Source organism: Oncorhynchus nerka, linkage group LG7, assembly GCF_034236695.1.
Source record: "Oncorhynchus nerka isolate Pitt River linkage group LG7, Oner_Uvic_2.0, whole genome shotgun sequence".
Lineage (NCBI taxonomy): Eukaryota > Metazoa > Chordata > Actinopteri > Salmoniformes > Salmonidae > Oncorhynchus > Oncorhynchus nerka.
In genome coordinates this window covers 41035863-41055176 of record NC_088402.1, presented here as the reverse complement: position 1 = coordinate 41055176, position 19314 = coordinate 41035863, and the positions used below count along the sequence as shown (strand labels likewise).

At 40.1% G+C, this 19314-nt stretch overlaps 1 protein-coding gene across 1 annotated transcript in view; it reads right to left on the bottom strand.

The window, feature by feature from the left end:
- Nucleotides 1-11568, bottom strand: part of si:ch211-250g4.3 (uncharacterized) — a 52759-nt gene extending 41191 nt beyond the window's left edge. Inside the window, 4 exon segments of the mRNA XM_065020507.1 lie at nt 1008-7042; nt 10169-10417; nt 10847-10920; nt 11416-11568. Coding sequence (XP_064876579.1) covers nt 1008-7042; nt 10169-10417; nt 10847-10868 — 6306 coding nt within the window. The 5' untranslated portion in view covers nt 10869-10920; nt 11416-11568.
- Nucleotides 11569-19314: the final 7746 nt, after the last annotated feature.

Sequence of the window (19314 nt, the reverse complement as noted above, 5' to 3'; positions counted from 1 at the left end):
TTGCCTGCCCATACCATAACCCCATCGCCACCATGGACCACTTTGTTCACAACATTGACCTCAGCAAACCGCTCACCCACACAACGCCATCTGCCATCTGCCCGGTACAGTTGAAACCGGGATTAATCCGTAAAGAGCACACTTCTCCAGCGTTCCAGTGTCCATCAACGGTGAGCCTTTGCACACTGAAGTTGGTTATGACGCCAAATTGCAGTCAAGTCAAGACCCTGGAGAGGATGACGAGCACGCAGATTAGCTTCCCTGACGCGGTTTCTGACAATTTGGGCAGAAATTCTTTGGTTGTGCAAACCCACAATTTCATCAGCTATCCGGATGGCTGTCCGACCAACCCGCAGGTGAATAGTCGGATTACACGTGGTGGCGTGGTTCCACGTGGTCTGCGGTTGTGAGGCCGGTTGGATGTACTGCCAAATTCTCTAAAATGACGTTGGATGCAGCTTATGAGATATTAACATTCAATTATCTGGCAACAACTCTGATGGACACTCGTGCAGTGAGCATGCCAATTGCATGCTCCCTCAAATCTTGAGACATCTGTGGCATTGTCTTTGTGTGACAAAACTGCACATTTTAGAGTGGCCTTTTATTGTCCTCGGCACAAGGTGCACCTATGTAATGATCGTGCTGTTTAATCAACTTATTGGATTAACTTGGCAAAAGATAAATGCTCACAAACAGGGAAACGACATTTGAGAGAAATATGTTTTTTGTCCAACACTTCACATGTTGCGTTCATATTTTTTTTCCAGTATATTTTATTGATGGCATTCTAAAAAAATGGCAAGTTTCTGTTTACTTCAATTCCTGTTCTGATTTATTTTGAGGTTGGACTTGTGTAATTAGCAGGCCTGCATTTTTTGTGCATAAATCAGAGATTTTTGTGTGTGAATCAGAGACTTTTCCACAACAAATTTGACAACCAATCGTTGGGATGTTGGCCCTATAAATCTTGTAAAAAATATGTAACACAATAATTCGGTACATACCTTCTCTTTCCTTGCATTGTCCTCTTTAATCTTCCTTTTTTCCATTTGTATCTCCTCCCTTGCCAGGTCTATCTCTGCAAACGCTCTCTGTATTTCATCTTTCATCTGTTCCATCTTTTCACTCTCAGTCTTTCCATCTTCCATCTTCTGTTTCAGCTCTTCCCGTTGTCTCTGTATCTTTGACTTCACCAGTTCTAACTCATCCCTCTCTCGCATGATCTTCTCCATCCTTTGCTCCAGCTCTTTTTTTCTCTTTTGTGTCTCCGTCTTCATCAGTCTGATTTTGTCCTTTTCCCCTTTTAACTCCCCCTTGCTCAGTTCCATTTCTTCTTTCACCCTTCTTAACACCTCTCTGGTTTGTTCCACCTCTAGAATCAACCTCTGGATTACAGCATTCACTCTGTCTTTGTCACCCATCTCCATATTGCTTTCTTCTATCCTGTTTTCCATTGCCACTTTTGTTTGTCGTAGCATTTCTCTGGTTCGCTCTACCTCTTGGATTAATCTCTGTATCTCAGCGTTCATCTGTTCCTTCTCATCAATATCTCTAAAGCCCTCTTCCAGACGAATCTCCAGTTCCTCTTTTGCTCTTTCTATTTCAGCCTTCGCCTGTTCAATTGCATCTCTCTCCCTTTTGGTCTCTTCCCTTCTTTGTTCCATCTCTTCTTCCGCTCTCTCTATTTCATCCTTCATCTTTTCCATTTCTTCCTTTTTTCTCTTAGTCTTTCTCATCATCTGTTCAAGGTCCTTTTTCTTCCTTTGCATCTCAGCCTTCACTAGTTCCATCTCTCCAATCTCTCTCTTGGCCTTCTGCATCATGTTCTCGACCTCTTGTCTCTGCCTCTGAATATCTTCCCTCACACTTTTCAGCTCATCCATTTCTGTCTCTGCTTGTTGCATTTTGTTTTCAATTTCCTCTTTCTGCTTCTGTATCTCAGATTTGATCCTTTCCATCTCCTCTTTCTCACTCTTTGTTTCTGTCATCTTGTTTTCAATGTCCTCTTTCTGTCTTTGTATTTCAGCCTTCGTTTGTTCCAGCTTGTCCATCTCTCTCTTTGTCTTCTCCATCCTTGCTTCAATCTCATCTCTCTGTCTCTCTAGGTCAAATTTAATTGTTTCTATCTGGTTAATCTCTGTCTTAATTTCCTCCATTCTCTTATTCAGCTCCACATTTTCTCGATGCAGTTTGGCTCTCTCTTCCTGCTCGTCCCTCTGTACCTCGTCCCAGAGTTTTTCCATCTCTTCTTTTACTCTGCTTAGCTCATCCTTGACCGTTTCATAGGGTTCTTTCTCTCTTATTGTTTCTTCCCTTATTCTCTCCAAAAGTTGTTTTTCTCTCTGAATTTCATCCTTCATCTGTTCCATCACATCTCTGGCTTGCCTTGTCCTCTCAATGGATCTAGTCATTTCCTCATGCTGATTCTGTACTTCAACCTTCATCCGTTCCACTTCGCCTCTCTCTAGACTTGTGGCATCCCTGCCTTGTTTTAACTCCCTCTCTATTTTCTTCTTGGTTCTCTCTATCTCCTCTCTATCTCTCTGCATTTCAGCTCTCAGTTCAAGCTCTTCCTTGACAGCTTCCTCCTGCTTTTTCTCAAGCTCCAGCTTTTTCTTCAGGGTTTCACACCGAAGCAATTCCAAGTCCTCTCTTTCTCTTGCGGTTTCATGGATTTGTCTTTTCAACATGGCCCTTTCTGACAAAACCTCCGTTTTAATTTGCTCAAGCATCTCCCTCTCTTGCTTTGTTTCATCCATCTTCTTTTGTAAGTCCCCTTTTTCGCTCTGAAACTGTATTTCTTCGGAATCGTCTTCGGCTCTCCGTATCTCGTCTCTTACTTTCTCCAACATTTCTCTTTCTCTTTGGATTTCAGTTCGTTGTTCATATCTCTGTTTCTCAATTTCATCTTTCATCTGTTCCATCTTTTCACTCTCAGCCTTTCCATCTTCCATCTTCTGTTTCAGCTCTTCCCGTTGTCTCTGTATCTTTGACTTCACCAGTTCTAACTCATCCCTCTCTCGCATGATCTTCTCCATCCTTTGCTCCAGCTCTTTTTTTCTTTTTTGTGTCTCCGTCTTCATCAGTCTGATTTTGTCCTTTTCCCCTTTTAACTCCCCCTTGCTCAGTTCCATTTCTTCTTTCACCCTTCTTAACACCTCTCTGGTTTGTTCCACCTCTAGAATCAACCTCTGGATTACAGCATTCACTCTGTCTTTGTCACCCATCTCCATATTGCTTTCTTCCATCCTGTTTTCCATTGCCACTTTTGTTTGTCGTACCATTTCTCTGGTTCGCTCTACCTCTTGGATTAATCTCTGTATCTCGGCGTTCATCTGTTCCTTCTCATCAATATCTCTAAAGCCCTCTTCCAGACGAATCTCCAGTTCCTCTTTTGCTCTTTCTATTTCAGCCTTCGCCTGTTCAATTGCATCTCTCTCCCTTTTGGTCTCTTCCCTTCTTTGTTCCATCTCTTCTTCCGCTCTCTCTATTTCATCCTTCATCTTTTCCATTTCTTCCTTTTTTCTCTTAGTCTTTCTCATCATCTGTTCAAGGTCCTTTTTCTTCCTTTGCATCTCAGTCTTCACTAGTTCCATCTCTCCAATCTCTCTCTTGGCCTTCTGCATCATGTTCTCGACCTCTTGTCTCTGCCTCTGAATATCTTCCCTCACACTTTTCAGCTCATCCATTTCTGTCTCTGCTTGTTGCATTTTGTTTTCAATTTCCTCTTTCTGCTTCTGTATCTCAGATTTGATCCTTTCCATCTCCTCTTTCTCACTCTTTGTTTCTGTCATCTTGTTTTCAATGTCCTCTTTCTGTCTTTGTATTTCAGCCTTCGTTTGTTCCAGCTTGTCCATCTCTCTCTTTGTCTTCTCCATCCTTGCTTCAATCTCATCTCTCTGTCTCTCTAGGTCAAATTTAATTGTTTCTATCTGGTTAATCTCTGTCTTAATTTCCTCCATTCTCTTATTCAGCTCCACATTTTCTCGATGCAGTTTGGCTCTCTCTTCCTGCTCGTCCCTCTGTACCTCGTCCCAGAGTTTTTCCATCTCTTCTTTTACTCTGTTTAACTCATCCTTGACCGTTTCATAGGGTTCTTTCTCTCTTATTGTTTCTTCCCTTATTCTCTCCAAAAGTTGTTTTTCTCTCTGAATTTCATCCTTCATCTGTTCCATCACGTCTCTGGCTTGCCTTGTCCTCTCAATGGATCTAGTCATTTCCTCATGCTGATTCTGTACTTCAACCTTCATCCGTTCCACTTCGCCTCTCTCTAGACTTGTGGCATCCCTGCCTTGTTTTAACTCCCTCTCTATTTTCTTCTTGGTTCTCTCTATCTCCTCTCTATCTCTCTGCATTTCAGCTCTCAGTTCAAGCTTTTCCTTGACAGCTTCATCCTTCTTTTTCTCAAGCTCCTGCTTTTTATTCAGGGTCTCACACCGAAGCAATTCCAAGTCCTCTCTTTCTCTTGCGGTTTCATGGATTTGTCTTTTCAACATGGCCCTTTCTGACAAAACCTCTGTTTTAATTTGCTCAAGCATCTCCCTCTCTTGCTTTGTTTCATCCATCTTCTTTTGTAAGTCCCCTCTTTTGCTCTGAAGCTGTGTTTCTTCTGAGTCTTCTTCGGCTCTCCGTATCTCGTTTCTTACTTTCTCCAACATTTCTCTTTCTCGTTGGATTTCAGCTCGTTGCTCAAGCTCTTCTTTCACTGCTTCATATCTCTGTTTCTCAATTTCATCTTTTACTCTTCCAGCCTCGTCTCTTCGCTTTTTCAGCTGGGACTCCACTTTTTGTACGACCAGCTTTGCCTGATCCACCTCATATTTTGCTCTGTTTGTCTCCTTCACACGGTTCTCTATTTCTGTCATCTGTCTTTGGAGTTCAGCCTTCATCTCTACGATCTCTTCCTTCTCTTGCTTTGTGACTTGCTTGCTCCTCTCGATCTCTTCCCTTTCTTCCTGAAGGTTACGCTCCATTTCCGTTAAGTCCTCATTCTTTATTTTGGCCTCTTCTGATATTTTCTCTGCAATGTTCTTCTCGTCTTTCACACGGGCTTTAATTTTTTCTAGGTTCTCTCTTTCTCGTTGCGTTTCCACCTTGTTTCTTTCTATTTCCTCTCGCACTTTCTGTTTTTCCTCCTTCAACCTTTCAAGTGTTTCCATCTCTTGCTGTGCTCTTGCTCTCTGTTCCACCTCGTCTTTCTCTGTTTCACACCATTTCCTTTCCATTTCCTCTTTCAATTGAATTATCTCACACTTAACCTCTTCATAATGCTCTCGCTCTTTCTCTGTCTTTTCCCTTCTACTCTCCAAATCTTCACGTTGTCTCTGTATCTCTGCTTTCATTTCTTCCATTTTGTCTTTTGCTTGTTTTGTCTCCGTAACTTTTTCTTCTATATCTTCTATCTGTCTCTGTATATTAACTTTCATCTGCTCCATTTGCTCCTTTTCTCTTCTTGTGATCTCCCTGCTTTGCTCATTCTCCTCTTTCATTCTCAGCGTTTCAAAATGAATCCTCTCCAATTCTTGTCTCTCTCTCATTGTCTCTTGCTTTTTCCTCTCCACGTTGTCTTTTTCCTTCTGAACTTCAGCTCTCAATTGTTTGATCCCATCTCTCTGTCGCTTTACTTCTTCACTCCACTTTTTGGCTTCCTCTTTCTCTCGGTTTCCTCTTGTTTTTTCAACGTCCTTGGCTTTCTGCATTTCAGACTTGAGCATTTCCACTTCTTCTCTCTGTCTCTGTATTTCAGCTCTCTGCTCCAGCTCCTCCTTGACAGTCTCATACCTTCTTTTCTCCATTTCCTCCTTCACTCGCCTGGTGTCATCTTTTTGTTTCTCCAGTGCTTCTTTCGTTCTCTGTATCTCTGCTTTTACGTTTTCCATTCTGTCATTTTCTTGCTTTGTCTCCTCAATGTTTCTCTCAATCGTTTCCACTTGTCTCTGCAGTTCAGCTTCCCTCTGTTCCATCTTATCATTCTCTCGCTTTGCTTCCTCTCTGTTTTGCTCAATCTCCTCTTTGTCCATTTGAATCGCATACTTGATCTGCTCCAACTCCTTTTGTTTTCGTAATGTTTCTTGTTTGTCCTTCTCAAGTGAATCCTTTTCTAGAAGAATCTCTGCTTTCATTTTGTTGACCAGGTCCTTCTCTTGCTTCGTCTTCTCCCTGTTTTGATCAACCTCCTCTTTAGCTCTCTGCAGCTCAGCTTTTACGTTGGCAAGTTCCTCTTTCTCTTGCTGGATCCTAACTCTCTGCTCAAGCTCTTCTTTCTCCGTTTCATACCATCTTCGATCCATCTCTTCTTTTACTTTGTTTATCTCACATTTAATCTGCTCAAACTGTTCTTTTTGTCTTTTAATGTCATCTCTTTTTGTCTCCAGCTGACCTTGCTCCCTGTGTACATCGGCCTTCATCGCTTCCATTTTTTCTTTTACATGATTTGTTTCTGCAATTCTTATTTCCATGTCCTCTATCTGTCCCTGAATGTCAGCCTTAATCTGTTCCATTTTCTCCTGCTCTAGTTTTGTTGTTTCCTTGCAGTGCTCCATCTCCTCTTTTGCTCTCAATGTCTCATACTTGATCAATTCCAAACTCTGTCTCTCGTTAATGGTCTCATTGTGTCTTCTCTCCAGACTGTCTTTCTCTGTTTGGACATCAGCCCACATTTGTCGTATTCTGTCTTTCTCTATATTTATTTCCTCCATGTTCTGTTTCAGTTTTTCATTCACATTCTGGATCTCCATCCTCATCAGCTCCATCTTTGTGTTTTGCTCTTGTTTCTCAGCCATTAGCCTTTCTATTTCCTCTTGTTGTTGCTTAATCTTTGCTTTCATGTAGTTAGTTTCATTTCTCTCCCTTCTTGACCCCTCCCAAAGTTTTTCAATCTCCTCAATTGCTTGCATTGTTTCTTGTCTTCGTCTCTTAAGAGATTCCTTTTTTGTCTGTATGCCAAGTTTTGGTGTGGTCTTATCCTCTAATGTTGTGGTATCGCCATACCTTTGATCCAATCCTGTCTGTGTCATCTTACTGTTTCGTTGTCTCTGCTCTGTTGTGGGTGAGGAAGAGCAATACATCAGAGTTTTCTCAAAGCAAACCAGTGAGCATAGCATTTATAAAAAGGTGAGCACGTTTTCAGATAAAGAACACCTGGCCATACTTTAAAGCAGCCTATCTTAAAGGTGCTACATGCAGAATGTCTCACCCATGTGGAAGCTAGATGAATTGCAACAACAACTATCCCCCCCCACACACACAACACTAAACAATACATTAATTCTACTATAACGGTGGCAAACGGTGCCCACAAACTGTTAGGGCCTTAAGCTGTCCCAACCGCAGAGCCCCAACACGAGTCCCAATACCTTACCACTGCTACACCAGCCAAGCCTTTTCTGGCAGCGAAACAGTTCATTCAGCCTCATTTACTGCCTTAAAAAAACATATCTGTTATGGCTGACTTTCTTAAACAAATGTTGTTTCTACTGACAATTGAGATGTACAAACTATGGCATAAGGGGACGACAAGTGGATAAGAGGCAATATGCAATATCGATTAAGACATTAATGAGCGAGCTAGGACGGATGTAGTCAATATAAGTATTTGTTCAGCACTTTTGAAATATACAGTGACAGAATTCAGAACATGGGCCGTTCTTATAGTATTCTCCCTGTACACCAAGTCAGAACCGTAGGATAAATAACGGGGGCATAAAAGAAGACAATGAAAGCTCTTAAAATATTCGATGATTACATTTCTCTAAAAGTGGTTCTAGACTACATGTGCACCACCAAGTCAGAACAGTAGGCGAAATTAAGAGGGGAAAATAGGCCAAATTATTAGGGTGAGGCACATGGGCTACTAACAGCTTACTACACAACATACATTTAGTATTACTTTCTTAGCTACAGTATACATACAGTATCTCTCTGGCATATTACATCATTATAGCAGCAGCATACAATACATTTTTGGACTCACTTGAACAGGAAGGTGGCGCGACGGTCCTTCGTGGACAAATTTTGTCATGAAACTTTGTCATCAAAGTGTGGCATTCTCTGGATTTATGATGCTTTCAAGACAACTGGGAACTGGGAAAAAAACAAGTATTGGCTCTAGAAAGAGGCCCGAGTTCCAGACTTACAATTCCGAGTTGGAAATGTATTTTCCCAGTCGGATTGCGTTTTTCCCCCGATTTCCCAGTTGTCTTGAACTCACTGAAGTCAGATTTGAGAGCATGGCCAATGTTGAATGTTTATAATTTAAGCTTGGAAAAAAGACCGTTAAGGCTAGTGATTGCATTGCAATGCATGCAGTTAGCCACTGATTCCTTCCAAACTACTCATTGTTGAATTTGAGATTTCCGTCTTGTTGTGTATGTTTATGTCCAATTTCTCTTCATATGACAAGGATTGAAAATGATTTGCCAGTAGATTGTTAGTTGGATTCATGATGATAACAGCTAGCTAAGATTTTGAAAGTATGATGTTGAGTCCAATCAAAGTAACTGTAGATATAACGTGATTTGACGTCATTTTATCAGTGGGTAATGACCTTCTTGGATGGTATGTATTGAACAGTGTGTATTGTTTTCTCACATAAACTGAAATGTATGTATGTGAAGAGTGTAGAATTTTAGCAAGTAGGACATTTTTGCAAGCAGGAAATTATTTCTACATTGACAACTTTCCACAGGCTGCCATTGTTCGTTGTGCTCGAGGAGGACATGACCACCACGCCTCTTAGCGATGCCGATGGAAGAGAGGGAAAGTGCAGTTTTCCCATCTTTCCCATCAAATAGAAAGTCTGCATTTTAGAATGTGATTTTGTATTGCCCCCCCCCCCCCCAAATACTGACCAGGTACGCAGGGCAGGTGACCAAGGACCCTGACCTCCAGGGAGGTCATTGATTTTGTTTGTCACTCCAATTCAGATGTAATATTACATGGCATAAGTCATGGAAAAATGTGTAGAATTGCAGGAAATTGTCCAGGGGCTGGAACCAAAATAATTTTCCTTATCGTTTCATTCTGACTTGGAACCAGTATTTGTGAAATTGACGTTGTTTTTACATTTAGCTCATTATTAGTCCACCAATCAGTGCAGATAGAGCAGCTTTCCATATGGACGGGCAAGGTAGTTCTTTACATGCTTGATGGACAGACAAGTGTAGGGCGCGAGATGTAACTGAAATGGTTGAGGCTTGGTTTGAAGCGCTGGGCATCATAATTTGACGTGCATTATAATGTGTTTACGATATTAGTAGGCCTATCATTACTTCACTGAATTCTATAATTATATACTAGCTAGATACCTACGGAGGAGCAGATATTATGGAGGAACTTTGAACGTCTGAGAGTTGGCTCAACGCTAAGGCTAGATCAACGCCCTGGACCAGAGATAGCTAACAGGTTTGTGTTCCCAGCAACGCTGGAATTTAAAACACGTCTTACCTTTTTGTAGGTAATACATCCAACGTGAAACGTGATAACTATAGTATCCTTAGCTAGCCTAGAAAACGAGTAGGCAGAAACTGGAAGGAGACGTTTCTGAGTGACAGAATGAGTGCTTGTTTAGGTGCTTTGATTGAGTTTTTTGAGGGACTGAAAAAAAATGCTTGGAACATTATTAACCAGTTCCTATGCTTTTAAAATAATGTTTCTGTTCCGGAACACTAGAGATCTCTTTCATGCCCGCTTCTGTTTCGTTCCTCGAAAATGTTTACTATTTTCCGGTTTTAGGTTTTGTTCCCTGAACCGGTTCCAACCCCTGTTTAAATTTGCAAAGATTTCTCTACACCCTATGGCAAAATGGGTAGAATTGCAGGAGATTAGCTGTAAAACAGCAACAACAACAAAAAGATCACTGATCCATGGCAAAATTTGTAGAATTGCATGAAATTTGTATAAACATTTCAGAATTTTCAGAAACGTTCTTTAAAACAGCAATATTTTCTTTACACCTCATGATAAAAAGTTTAGAATTGCAGGAAATTAATTTAAAAACCGCCGTCAACAAAATCTTGCTCGTCTTCATTAAAAAAACAAACAGTGTTGTTTGTTCGTTTAATAACAACTTTATGGCGGATACATTTATGGTGAAGAGCATGCTTAGAATGTTCCAACAATTTTATAATAAAGGGGACCGAAGATTAGAAATATGAATTAATCTTACCTAGTTTGTCCATGAGTTCAGGCTCTTTCCGTCTCAATATCAGATGGAATGCAAGTTTGGTTTGTGGTGTCTCTCTCTCTACGGCTTCAAACAGAGCCCTCATCTGGTCTTGTGTGGTCTGGGCTGCACGGACGCTGTGTGCCAGCTCTTCTGGGATAAGATGTTGTGAGATCACAGCGTCTACTATGGGCCCAGATAATCTCACCTGCGCAATGATCTGCTCTCTGAACTCCTCCAAGAAGTCCCCCACTAGGATTAAATAAATTAATTTCAATGAGTTGCTGAATGTATTCATTAATTCATTATCATGTAGCTTTATTTCAAGTATAACTGGTTAAGATTTTTGTAAGATTCTATACAATTTTATATAGTTACAGGCGACTCCTGATAAGTACAAACTGAATAAATTGTCATTTTTACTTGCTCTAGATGTCATTAGTATATGATTCAATGCACACACATGCCAAGGGTGAACTGTCAATCACAAACACATATCGAAAGATGTCACAAAATAGAATTATAGTTTAATTTTGAATCATTTAAAATAATATGATACTATAATTTATCACTCACTAGAAAATGATGGCTGAATTATTTATATATATATATAAATAAGAAGAAGAACTCAATCCTGAAGAGCAAAAGGGTATATACTGTTTTGCAGAACGCAAATTGTACCGTGGTTTCTTGATTTTGCCATGTTTGCCTCTTCCAATGTTCCTTAGAGGGCTGCTGTCCATGAGATCCCTGGCCTGGTTGAAATGGATAAGGTGGCTTTATGTTATCAAACTCAGTTTGAACACGCACGCAGGCAGGCTCACGCGCGCGTGCATACACCCCAAATATTTATACTCATATAGACATAAGTATGATTCACACAAAAATATCATGACAAGATGAGAAATTAGGTTTCAAATTTCACATTTACAAAACATATTGATATGCCAAAAAATAACACCTTTAGAGACCTTGCGTTTTCGACTGTTTCTTTTTTTCAAAGAACAACTTTCTCACTTCTGTCCCCCTACAGTATGTCCCTGAATTTTCTCTATAAGGTTATGGTTCAGTTTTTTTTGTAGTACACATTTTTTATAGAAAATAATATTTAACATATTGGTGTATTGGTAGATAATCTACAGTATGTCATATCAGAGGAGTTGGGGGAAAAGCAGAAGACACTTTTCCATCTAGAATGTACCAATAAAGTATATAGTATCTTATCTGAGTCAATTAAAACAACAACTCACCTTAGTAGTCACCGATTTGTGAGTAGAATTTATTCCGTTTAATTGTCCGATGTGGTGTTGGTGTAGGTTTTGCAGTCATACCAGAGAAAGCAAATAGGCAGAGGTGTCATAAACATTTGATATCTTCTCTTTCCACACCATTGGTGTCCACTTAATTTGAAGGTGGATAAATATAACAGAAAGTGAGCTTCCGTTTGATTGGTTGGAAGGCAACGCAGGGGTGGTAAAATATCTTAATAGGCATCTTGCCCTTAGTCTGGCCCTCTCTGATAAGGGTGGGGTCCATTTCTGCCCTTTGATTGGCATGGTGCCAGACAACCCGAAGTCCCCAACCCAGAACTTGCAAAATAATAATGTGAACACAACAGTGACGATTTTAGCATGTAAATCTTGGTGGGACAAACTCATCATTTCTTTTTTAGAGGCATGCCAGCAAAGCCACAACACAACACTAAACATTAAATTAATTGCACTATAACGGTGAACAACGGTGCACAGAAACTGTTAGGGCAATACATAAAGCTGTCTTTCTTTTCAGCACCATGGAGTGAATCGTTACCACCGCTACACCTGGTTATCAGACTTGTCTGGTAGCAAAACAGTTCATTCAGACTAAGTTACTGCCTTTTAAAAAAACATAGCTGATATGGCTGACTTGCTTAAAAATGTGGTTTCTACTGACAATTGTGATGTACTAACTATGACATAAGGGGAAGACGAGCAGATAAGAGGCTATATCTGTAATTTCAATTAAGACATTAATGAGCGAGCTAAGACGGATGTAGTCAATATACAGTTGAAGTCGTACATTTACATACACTTAGGTTGGAGTCATTCAAACTCGTTTTTCAACCACTCCACACATTTCTTGTTAAACAAACTATAGTTTTGGCAAGTCGGTTAGGACATCTACTTTCTGCATGACACAAGTAATGTTTCCAAAAATTGTTTACAGACAGATTATTTTACTTATAATTCACTGTATCACAATTCCAGCGGGTCATAAGTTTACATACACTAAGTTGACTGTGCCTTTAACCAGCTTGGAAAATTACAGAAAATGATGTCATGGCTTTAGAAGCTTCTGTTGGGATAATTGACATAATTTGAGTCAATTAGAGGTGTACCTGTGGATGGGACTGGTGCACTTCACAAAATAGATGGCATCATTAGGTAGGGAAATTATGTGGATATATTGAAGCAACATCTCAAGACATCAGTCAGGAAGTTAAAGCTTGGTCGCAAATGGGTCTTCCAAATGGACAATGACCCCAAGCATACTTCCAAAGTTGTGGCAAAATGATTTAAAGACAACACAGTCAAGGTATGGGAGTGGCCATCACAAAGCCCAAAAATGCACCCAACTTGTTGTAGGACGCTTGTGGAAGGCTACCCGAAACGTTGAACACAAGTTAAACAATTTAAAGGCAAATACTAATTGAGTGTATGTAAACTTCTGACCCACTGGGAATGTGAATAAAGAAATAAAAGCTGAAATAAATAATTCTCTCTACTATTATTCTGACATTTCACATTCTTAAAATAAAGTGGTGATCCTAACTGACCTAAGACAGGGAATTTTTACTAGGATTAAATGTCAAGAATTGTGAAAACTGAGTTTAATTGTCTTTGGCTACGGTGTATGTAAACTTCCGACTTCAACTGTAACTAAATGTACAATCTAGATTTCAGAAAATGGGCCATTCTTACAGTATTCTCCCTGTACACCAAGTCTGAACTGTAGGATAAATAAAGGGGGCATATAAGAAGACAATGAAAGCTCATTATCATTGAGTTAATAAAGCCGCATATAAACATGGTCTCTTTTTTGCTTTCTTGTGTAAAGCAGCTCCAATCATCAGGTATCACTGTTGAAATATCAAATGTGTAGAGGAGCTCTAACTGAGCCATGCTATTAAGGGTATTCAGCAGAAGGACAGCACTTATTATCATTGAATAGAGGACACCTGAAAATGCTTCCAGTGATGGGTCGTTCCACCAATTCGGATTTTAACATTCTGTCATAAGCACATGTTCAACTTCATAAAAAAATATGTTTTCCCATCTCAAGAGGTTGAAAATAAAAAAAATACCATAGTAAGTGCCGATTAAGTGCCATATAAGGTAACATGGTTGACAATTCTTAAATCAGCCATAAATCCCATTGTGACAGGGTGAATGGAAACTTGTGTGCAACAGGAAGCGGCAATTGAATGCAAGCTTCACAAAACATTTGTATTGTTAAAACATTCTAGCCTGTCTATCTAAAGGATTATGTTCGACCTGCTCAGTTATCAACCACTAAAAAAAACTGATAATGGCCGAAAATAGTAGAACCAGCTCACCTGCTTTTACATTATTTTTACTATTAGATGTTCAATGTTTCATTGTAAAATATATTTTTTTAAAGTTTCACCATATTAAAATGAGATTTCAGTTCACGTAACAGGGTTGACATTAAAATAAGGGACAGACTTAACTGAATCACTACCCACAAATACTAGTTTACCATAGAATTCTGTAGTATCCTCTACTCCACACGGTAATATCCCTTGATCGTGAAGTGCTTACACATTCTTTTAGGGTTCTATATAATCGTTGGGTTCTTTGGACGAGATTAAAGGACCATTTACTAAAAAAGGCTATATATACACTATATATATCCAGTGAAGGCAAAGAACCGTGAGGGTTCTATCCCTACCCCAGAGTGTAATAGGGATTTTAGAATTGAATAGCTAACAAAAACTAACCCAGTCACATCAAACTCTGAAATGACAGCGAACAGTCCCTTTAAATTTGTTTTAGCTGTTTTCCATTGACATTTACAGTGCATTTGAATTCAGAGCCCTTGACTATTTCCACATTTCGTTACGTACAGCCTTGTTTTAAAATGTATTAAATCGTTTTTTTTCCCACTCATCAATCTACACACAATACCCCATTATTACAAAGCAAAAACAGGTTTAGTAATGTTTGCTAATTTATGTATTTAAGCATTTCAAGGTCCTGGAGTGGCCTAGCCAGTCTCCAGATCTCAACCCCATAGAAAATATTTGGAAGGAGTTGAAAGTCCGTGTTGCCCAGCAACAGCCCCAAAACATCACTGCTCTAGAAGAGATCTGCATGGAGGAATGGGACAAAATACCAGCAACAGTGTGTGAAAACCTTGTGAAGACTTACAGAAAACATGTGACCTCTGTCATTGCCAACAAAGGGTATATAACAAAGTATTGAGATAAACTTTTGTTATTGACCAAATACTTATTTTCCACCATAATTTGCAAATCAATTCATTAAAAATCCTACAATGTGATTTTCTGGAGAAAAAAAATCTAATTTTGTCTGTCATAGTTGAAGTGTACCTATGATGAAATTACAGGCCTCTCTCATCTTTTTAAATGGGAGAACTTGCACAATTGGTGGCTGACTAAATACTTTTTTGCCCCACTGTACTTCACATAAAGTTGATCAGGCTGTTGATTGTGGCCTGTGGAATGTTGTCCCACTCCTCTTCAATGGATGTGCGTAGTTACTGATTATTGGCGGGAACTGGAACGCGCTGTCATACATGTAGATCCAGAGCATCCCAAACATGCTCAATTACATGTCTGTTGAGTATGCAGGCCATGGAAGAACTGGGACATTTTCAGCTTCCGGGAATTGTCTACAGATCCTTGTAACATGGGGCCGTGCATTATCATGCTGAAACACGAGGTGATGGTGGCGAATGAATGGCACGACAATGGGCCTCAGGATCTCGTCAGGTTAACTCTTTGCATTCAAATTGCCTTTGATAAAATGCAATTGTGTTTGTTGACCCTAGTTTATGCCTGCCCATAACAGAACCTCATCGCCACCATGTTCACAACGTTGACATCAGCAAACTGCTCGCCAACACGAGTACCACTCTGTCATCTGCCCGGTACAGTTGAAACGAGGATTAATCTGTGAAGAGCACACTCCCCCAGCGTGCCAGTGGCCATCGAATGTGAGCATTTGCCCACTGAAGTCAGTTAGGACACCGAACTGCGATCAGGTCAAGACCCTGGTCAGGTCAACGAGCACGCAGATGAGCTTCCCTGAGACCGTTTCTGATAGTTTGCGCAGAAATTCTTTGGTTGTGCAAACTCACATGTTTCCTCAACTGTCTAGGTGGCTGGTCTCAGACGATCCCACAGATGAAGAAGCGGGATGTGGAGATCCTGGGCTGGTATGGTGACACGTGGTCTGCGGTTGTGAGGCTGGTTGGACGTACAGCCAAACTCTCTAAAATGATGTTGGAGGCGTAACATTAAATTCTCTGGCAACAGCTCTGGTCAACATATCTGCAGTCAGCATGCCAATTGTACGCTCCCTTAAAACTTGAGACATCTGTGGCTTTGTGTTGTATGACAAAACTACACATTTTAGAGTTATAGAGTTTAGAGTTACTTATATTGTCCTTATCACAAGGTGCACCTGTGTAACGATCATGCTGTTTAATCATCTTCTTGATATGCCACACCTGTCAGGTGGATAGATTATCTTGGCAAAGAAGAAATACTCACTAACAGAGATGAAAACACATTTGTGCATACAATTTGAGAGATATAAGCTTTTTGTGCGTATGGAACATTTCTGGGATCTTTTATTTCAGCTCATGAAACACAGGACCAATTCATTACATGTTGCGTTTATATTTTTGTTCAGTGTAGTTACCCAATCAATGCAGGGCCCCCGATTTACCCACTTGTGCCCCCTACCACCTCTTCTCCTCCCCATCTGACGATTAACTGAGCGGCAGCAGGCAGTAGCAGCCTGTATACATTCATTGAGAGCAGGCTCCAGAATCCTCCTGTGAGTAGACGGGAAGAGGTATCCTGCACGTTTTCAAGTTAAAAGTCTCCATTACTCAGTTCAGTTTACTTCACATTTAGTTAGCTAATGTAATGGATTTGTTTGCCAGCGCAAGTCTATATAGCACTAGCTGTACTATGCCTACAACAGTGAAGTTTTAGTCCGCTAGGTGTACCTCTAAATCATGGATATATCTCTGGCTGACGTGGACATCCCCATGCATGCACCATATCAAAATATGACTAATTACATTTTACACCATCCCATTCTCTGGGCTCTGTCTGCAATCAGAACCAGTAGTATCTACCAGGAATAATTAATCATAACCAGTAGTATCTACCAGGACTAATTAATCATAACCAGTACTATCTACCAGGAATAATGAAACAATAGATGTTTGGTGCATCTATGAATTATGTATGACAGAGAGAATATAGTAGACAGCATGTGTCCAAAAGTGATTGATGATCTATTTTTAGTGTCACGTGTTTATGCCCTTTTATGGACATCCTGTCCGGATGTTCTCACGCTATCGAGTGAGTGCTTATGTAACATGATAGTGCAGCTGTTCCTTTGAAGTAAAGCATATGTTTGCAATAAAAATGTCATGTTGATTGATGTGTAGTGACCTTGTTGAACCGTTGAATGTGTTTGAAAAGTTTAAACAGTTGGAAATGTTTGTAGTGAACTTATGGAGTGAGCTTGTGAACCCCTGTAGAATGAAAAAAATATATATTTCCGTGGTAGGTATGCCTGAGTATAAGTAAGACCTGTGAACACTACGAGCGACAAGAAACCTTTAGAGAGATAAACTTCAGAAAACTCGTTGAGTATAAATCAGCAATATATGATGCGTCAAAAAAGGCATTTTCTAAATTTGTATAGAACCCAAATACCTCCCGTAACTGGACTGAAATATCAAGTGTTGATGTCTAATGGACAACTGTGGAGGTATATGTTTAATTACCTGGCCTGTAAAGTGAAACTCTATACCTTAGCCGAAGGAGAAGAACGTACAGACCAGACCTTAGGAGTGGACCACAGGATTGAAGACTGGCATGTGTTTCGCAAGGTGGTGTGTCCTGAACTGAGAGTTAGCTCAAAGGGTTATAACGTGTACATGGGCTAGGAGGCCCATTGGGAAGTTGCCCCTGCTTCCTCTGGAAGAATATTTCATAGGGTGAAAGAATGGACTTCCTTGTGGACTCGTGTAGAGTTCTATATCAGCAACGAGAAAATACACAACGGGAACTTCAGTGATGGTGGGCTGACAGGGGATTTTATGTTACGTATGCTTGTTTCTTTTAAAGGTTGGGATAATAATGGAATTGAAATCGTTTTTAGGTAGTGGATGCTCTCTTTTTATAGAGCCACTGCATTATACATATGAATACTAAGGATGTTGATTCAAAGGAACCCCCAGAAGTGTCAACCCCTGAAAAAACGAAGTATGCTGGTGTTACGTTAACCACGCCTCGATCCCAAAGGAATGGTTCAACAATGAAAGGGGTGACCATAACTCCTACGGTTCTTCATTTCAGCATATACCATGGATATTCATATACCATATGAGGACTCCAATATGTCATGGGTACCAGACCCTGAAGACTCTATGCCTCACAGCCCTCCTTTCTACTCCCCTTAGTCATGCCCTCCGACACCCCCTACATGTACACAGCCTGAGGATGTGTTTGATGGGGTGGTCAGTACTATTTTTGTGGATACCATCAAGGCACTCTGTAGCCACACTTTTAGATGTGGTGATTGGAGAGTATATAAGAGAAAAATGCCATGGTCACCCCAGCCAACGACGACATCCGTGTTCACACCCAAGTACTTCTTCTTCAACCACTTTGAGGAGCTGGTGAAAAGACTGTGGTCCAGCCGCTTTATACCATCGATGGTCAGAGCCCTGGAGTCTTAGGGTCTTGTGCCATCTATTCCCAGAGTTTACGGTGTAACTGAGGCTTTCCTACATGAACTGAAGGAGGTGATCTAGGAATACCTAGGATAGGATAAAGTAATCCTTCTCACCCCCTTAAAAGATTTAGATGCACTATTGTAAAGTGGCAGTTCCACTGGATGTCATAAGGTGAACGCACCAATTTGTAAGTCGCTCTGGATAAGAGCGTCTGCTAAATGACTTAAATGTAAATGTAAATGTAAATCTACATCCATGAGAAAGTCAAAGAAATCAGGCAATCACTGGTGGACGACAACAAATACAAGGAAGCTTTGGTGGCGGATGTGGTTACTTTCTGGCTCACTAAACCCCAAGAAAACGAGTAACATTATTATATATTTTTTTAATTAGATATAAAAAAATGGGTAACTATTTGCATACTATGTTAGAGAGAATAACTACATCTTTTCTTTTGAGATAATTTACAACTCTTATGCAACAAATGATTGAAAATAAAGTGGACAATGTCTCGCTCTACACAGCCTACAGTACAGGGGTTAATGCAGAGCATGTGTTTAAAAATGGAACAAGTCATGAGTCATGTAAGACATACGGGGAAGACTACAATGGTCACAACTGGTATCCCGTCTTGTGGATGATTCTGAAGAACTAGAAACATCCTTGTCTAAGATTCGTTTATTTGTTTGAGCCATCATTTAATTGTAACATGTATCATATTTTTTATGTATATACTTATATAACGGATGTATGTGTTAAAAAAAATCGGAGATATAAGCCTGTAAATGTAAACCAAGTATACCATGTGTTGCATGCCTGGGTCATTGAGAAAAAGGGTAATAATATCTTGCTACATATCCTAAATTGTATGGATACGTAATACTTAAAAATGTATGCAAAAATAAAATGGGAAGGAGAGGTTTCAGAGAGCTATAGCTGAAGAAACAGGTAGCAGGTTAAGCGATGCTCAAGTGAATGATTGGCTGCTTACATTCTGCATAAACCTGTGCGAAAACAATTTCCTCGAAATATAGTTTTTTCTACTCATTATCTTGTCCCAGTATCAGGCAGATCTATGTGACATGCAGGAACTTTCTGATAAAAATGATGGATATCGATACATGCTAATGGTTATAGACATT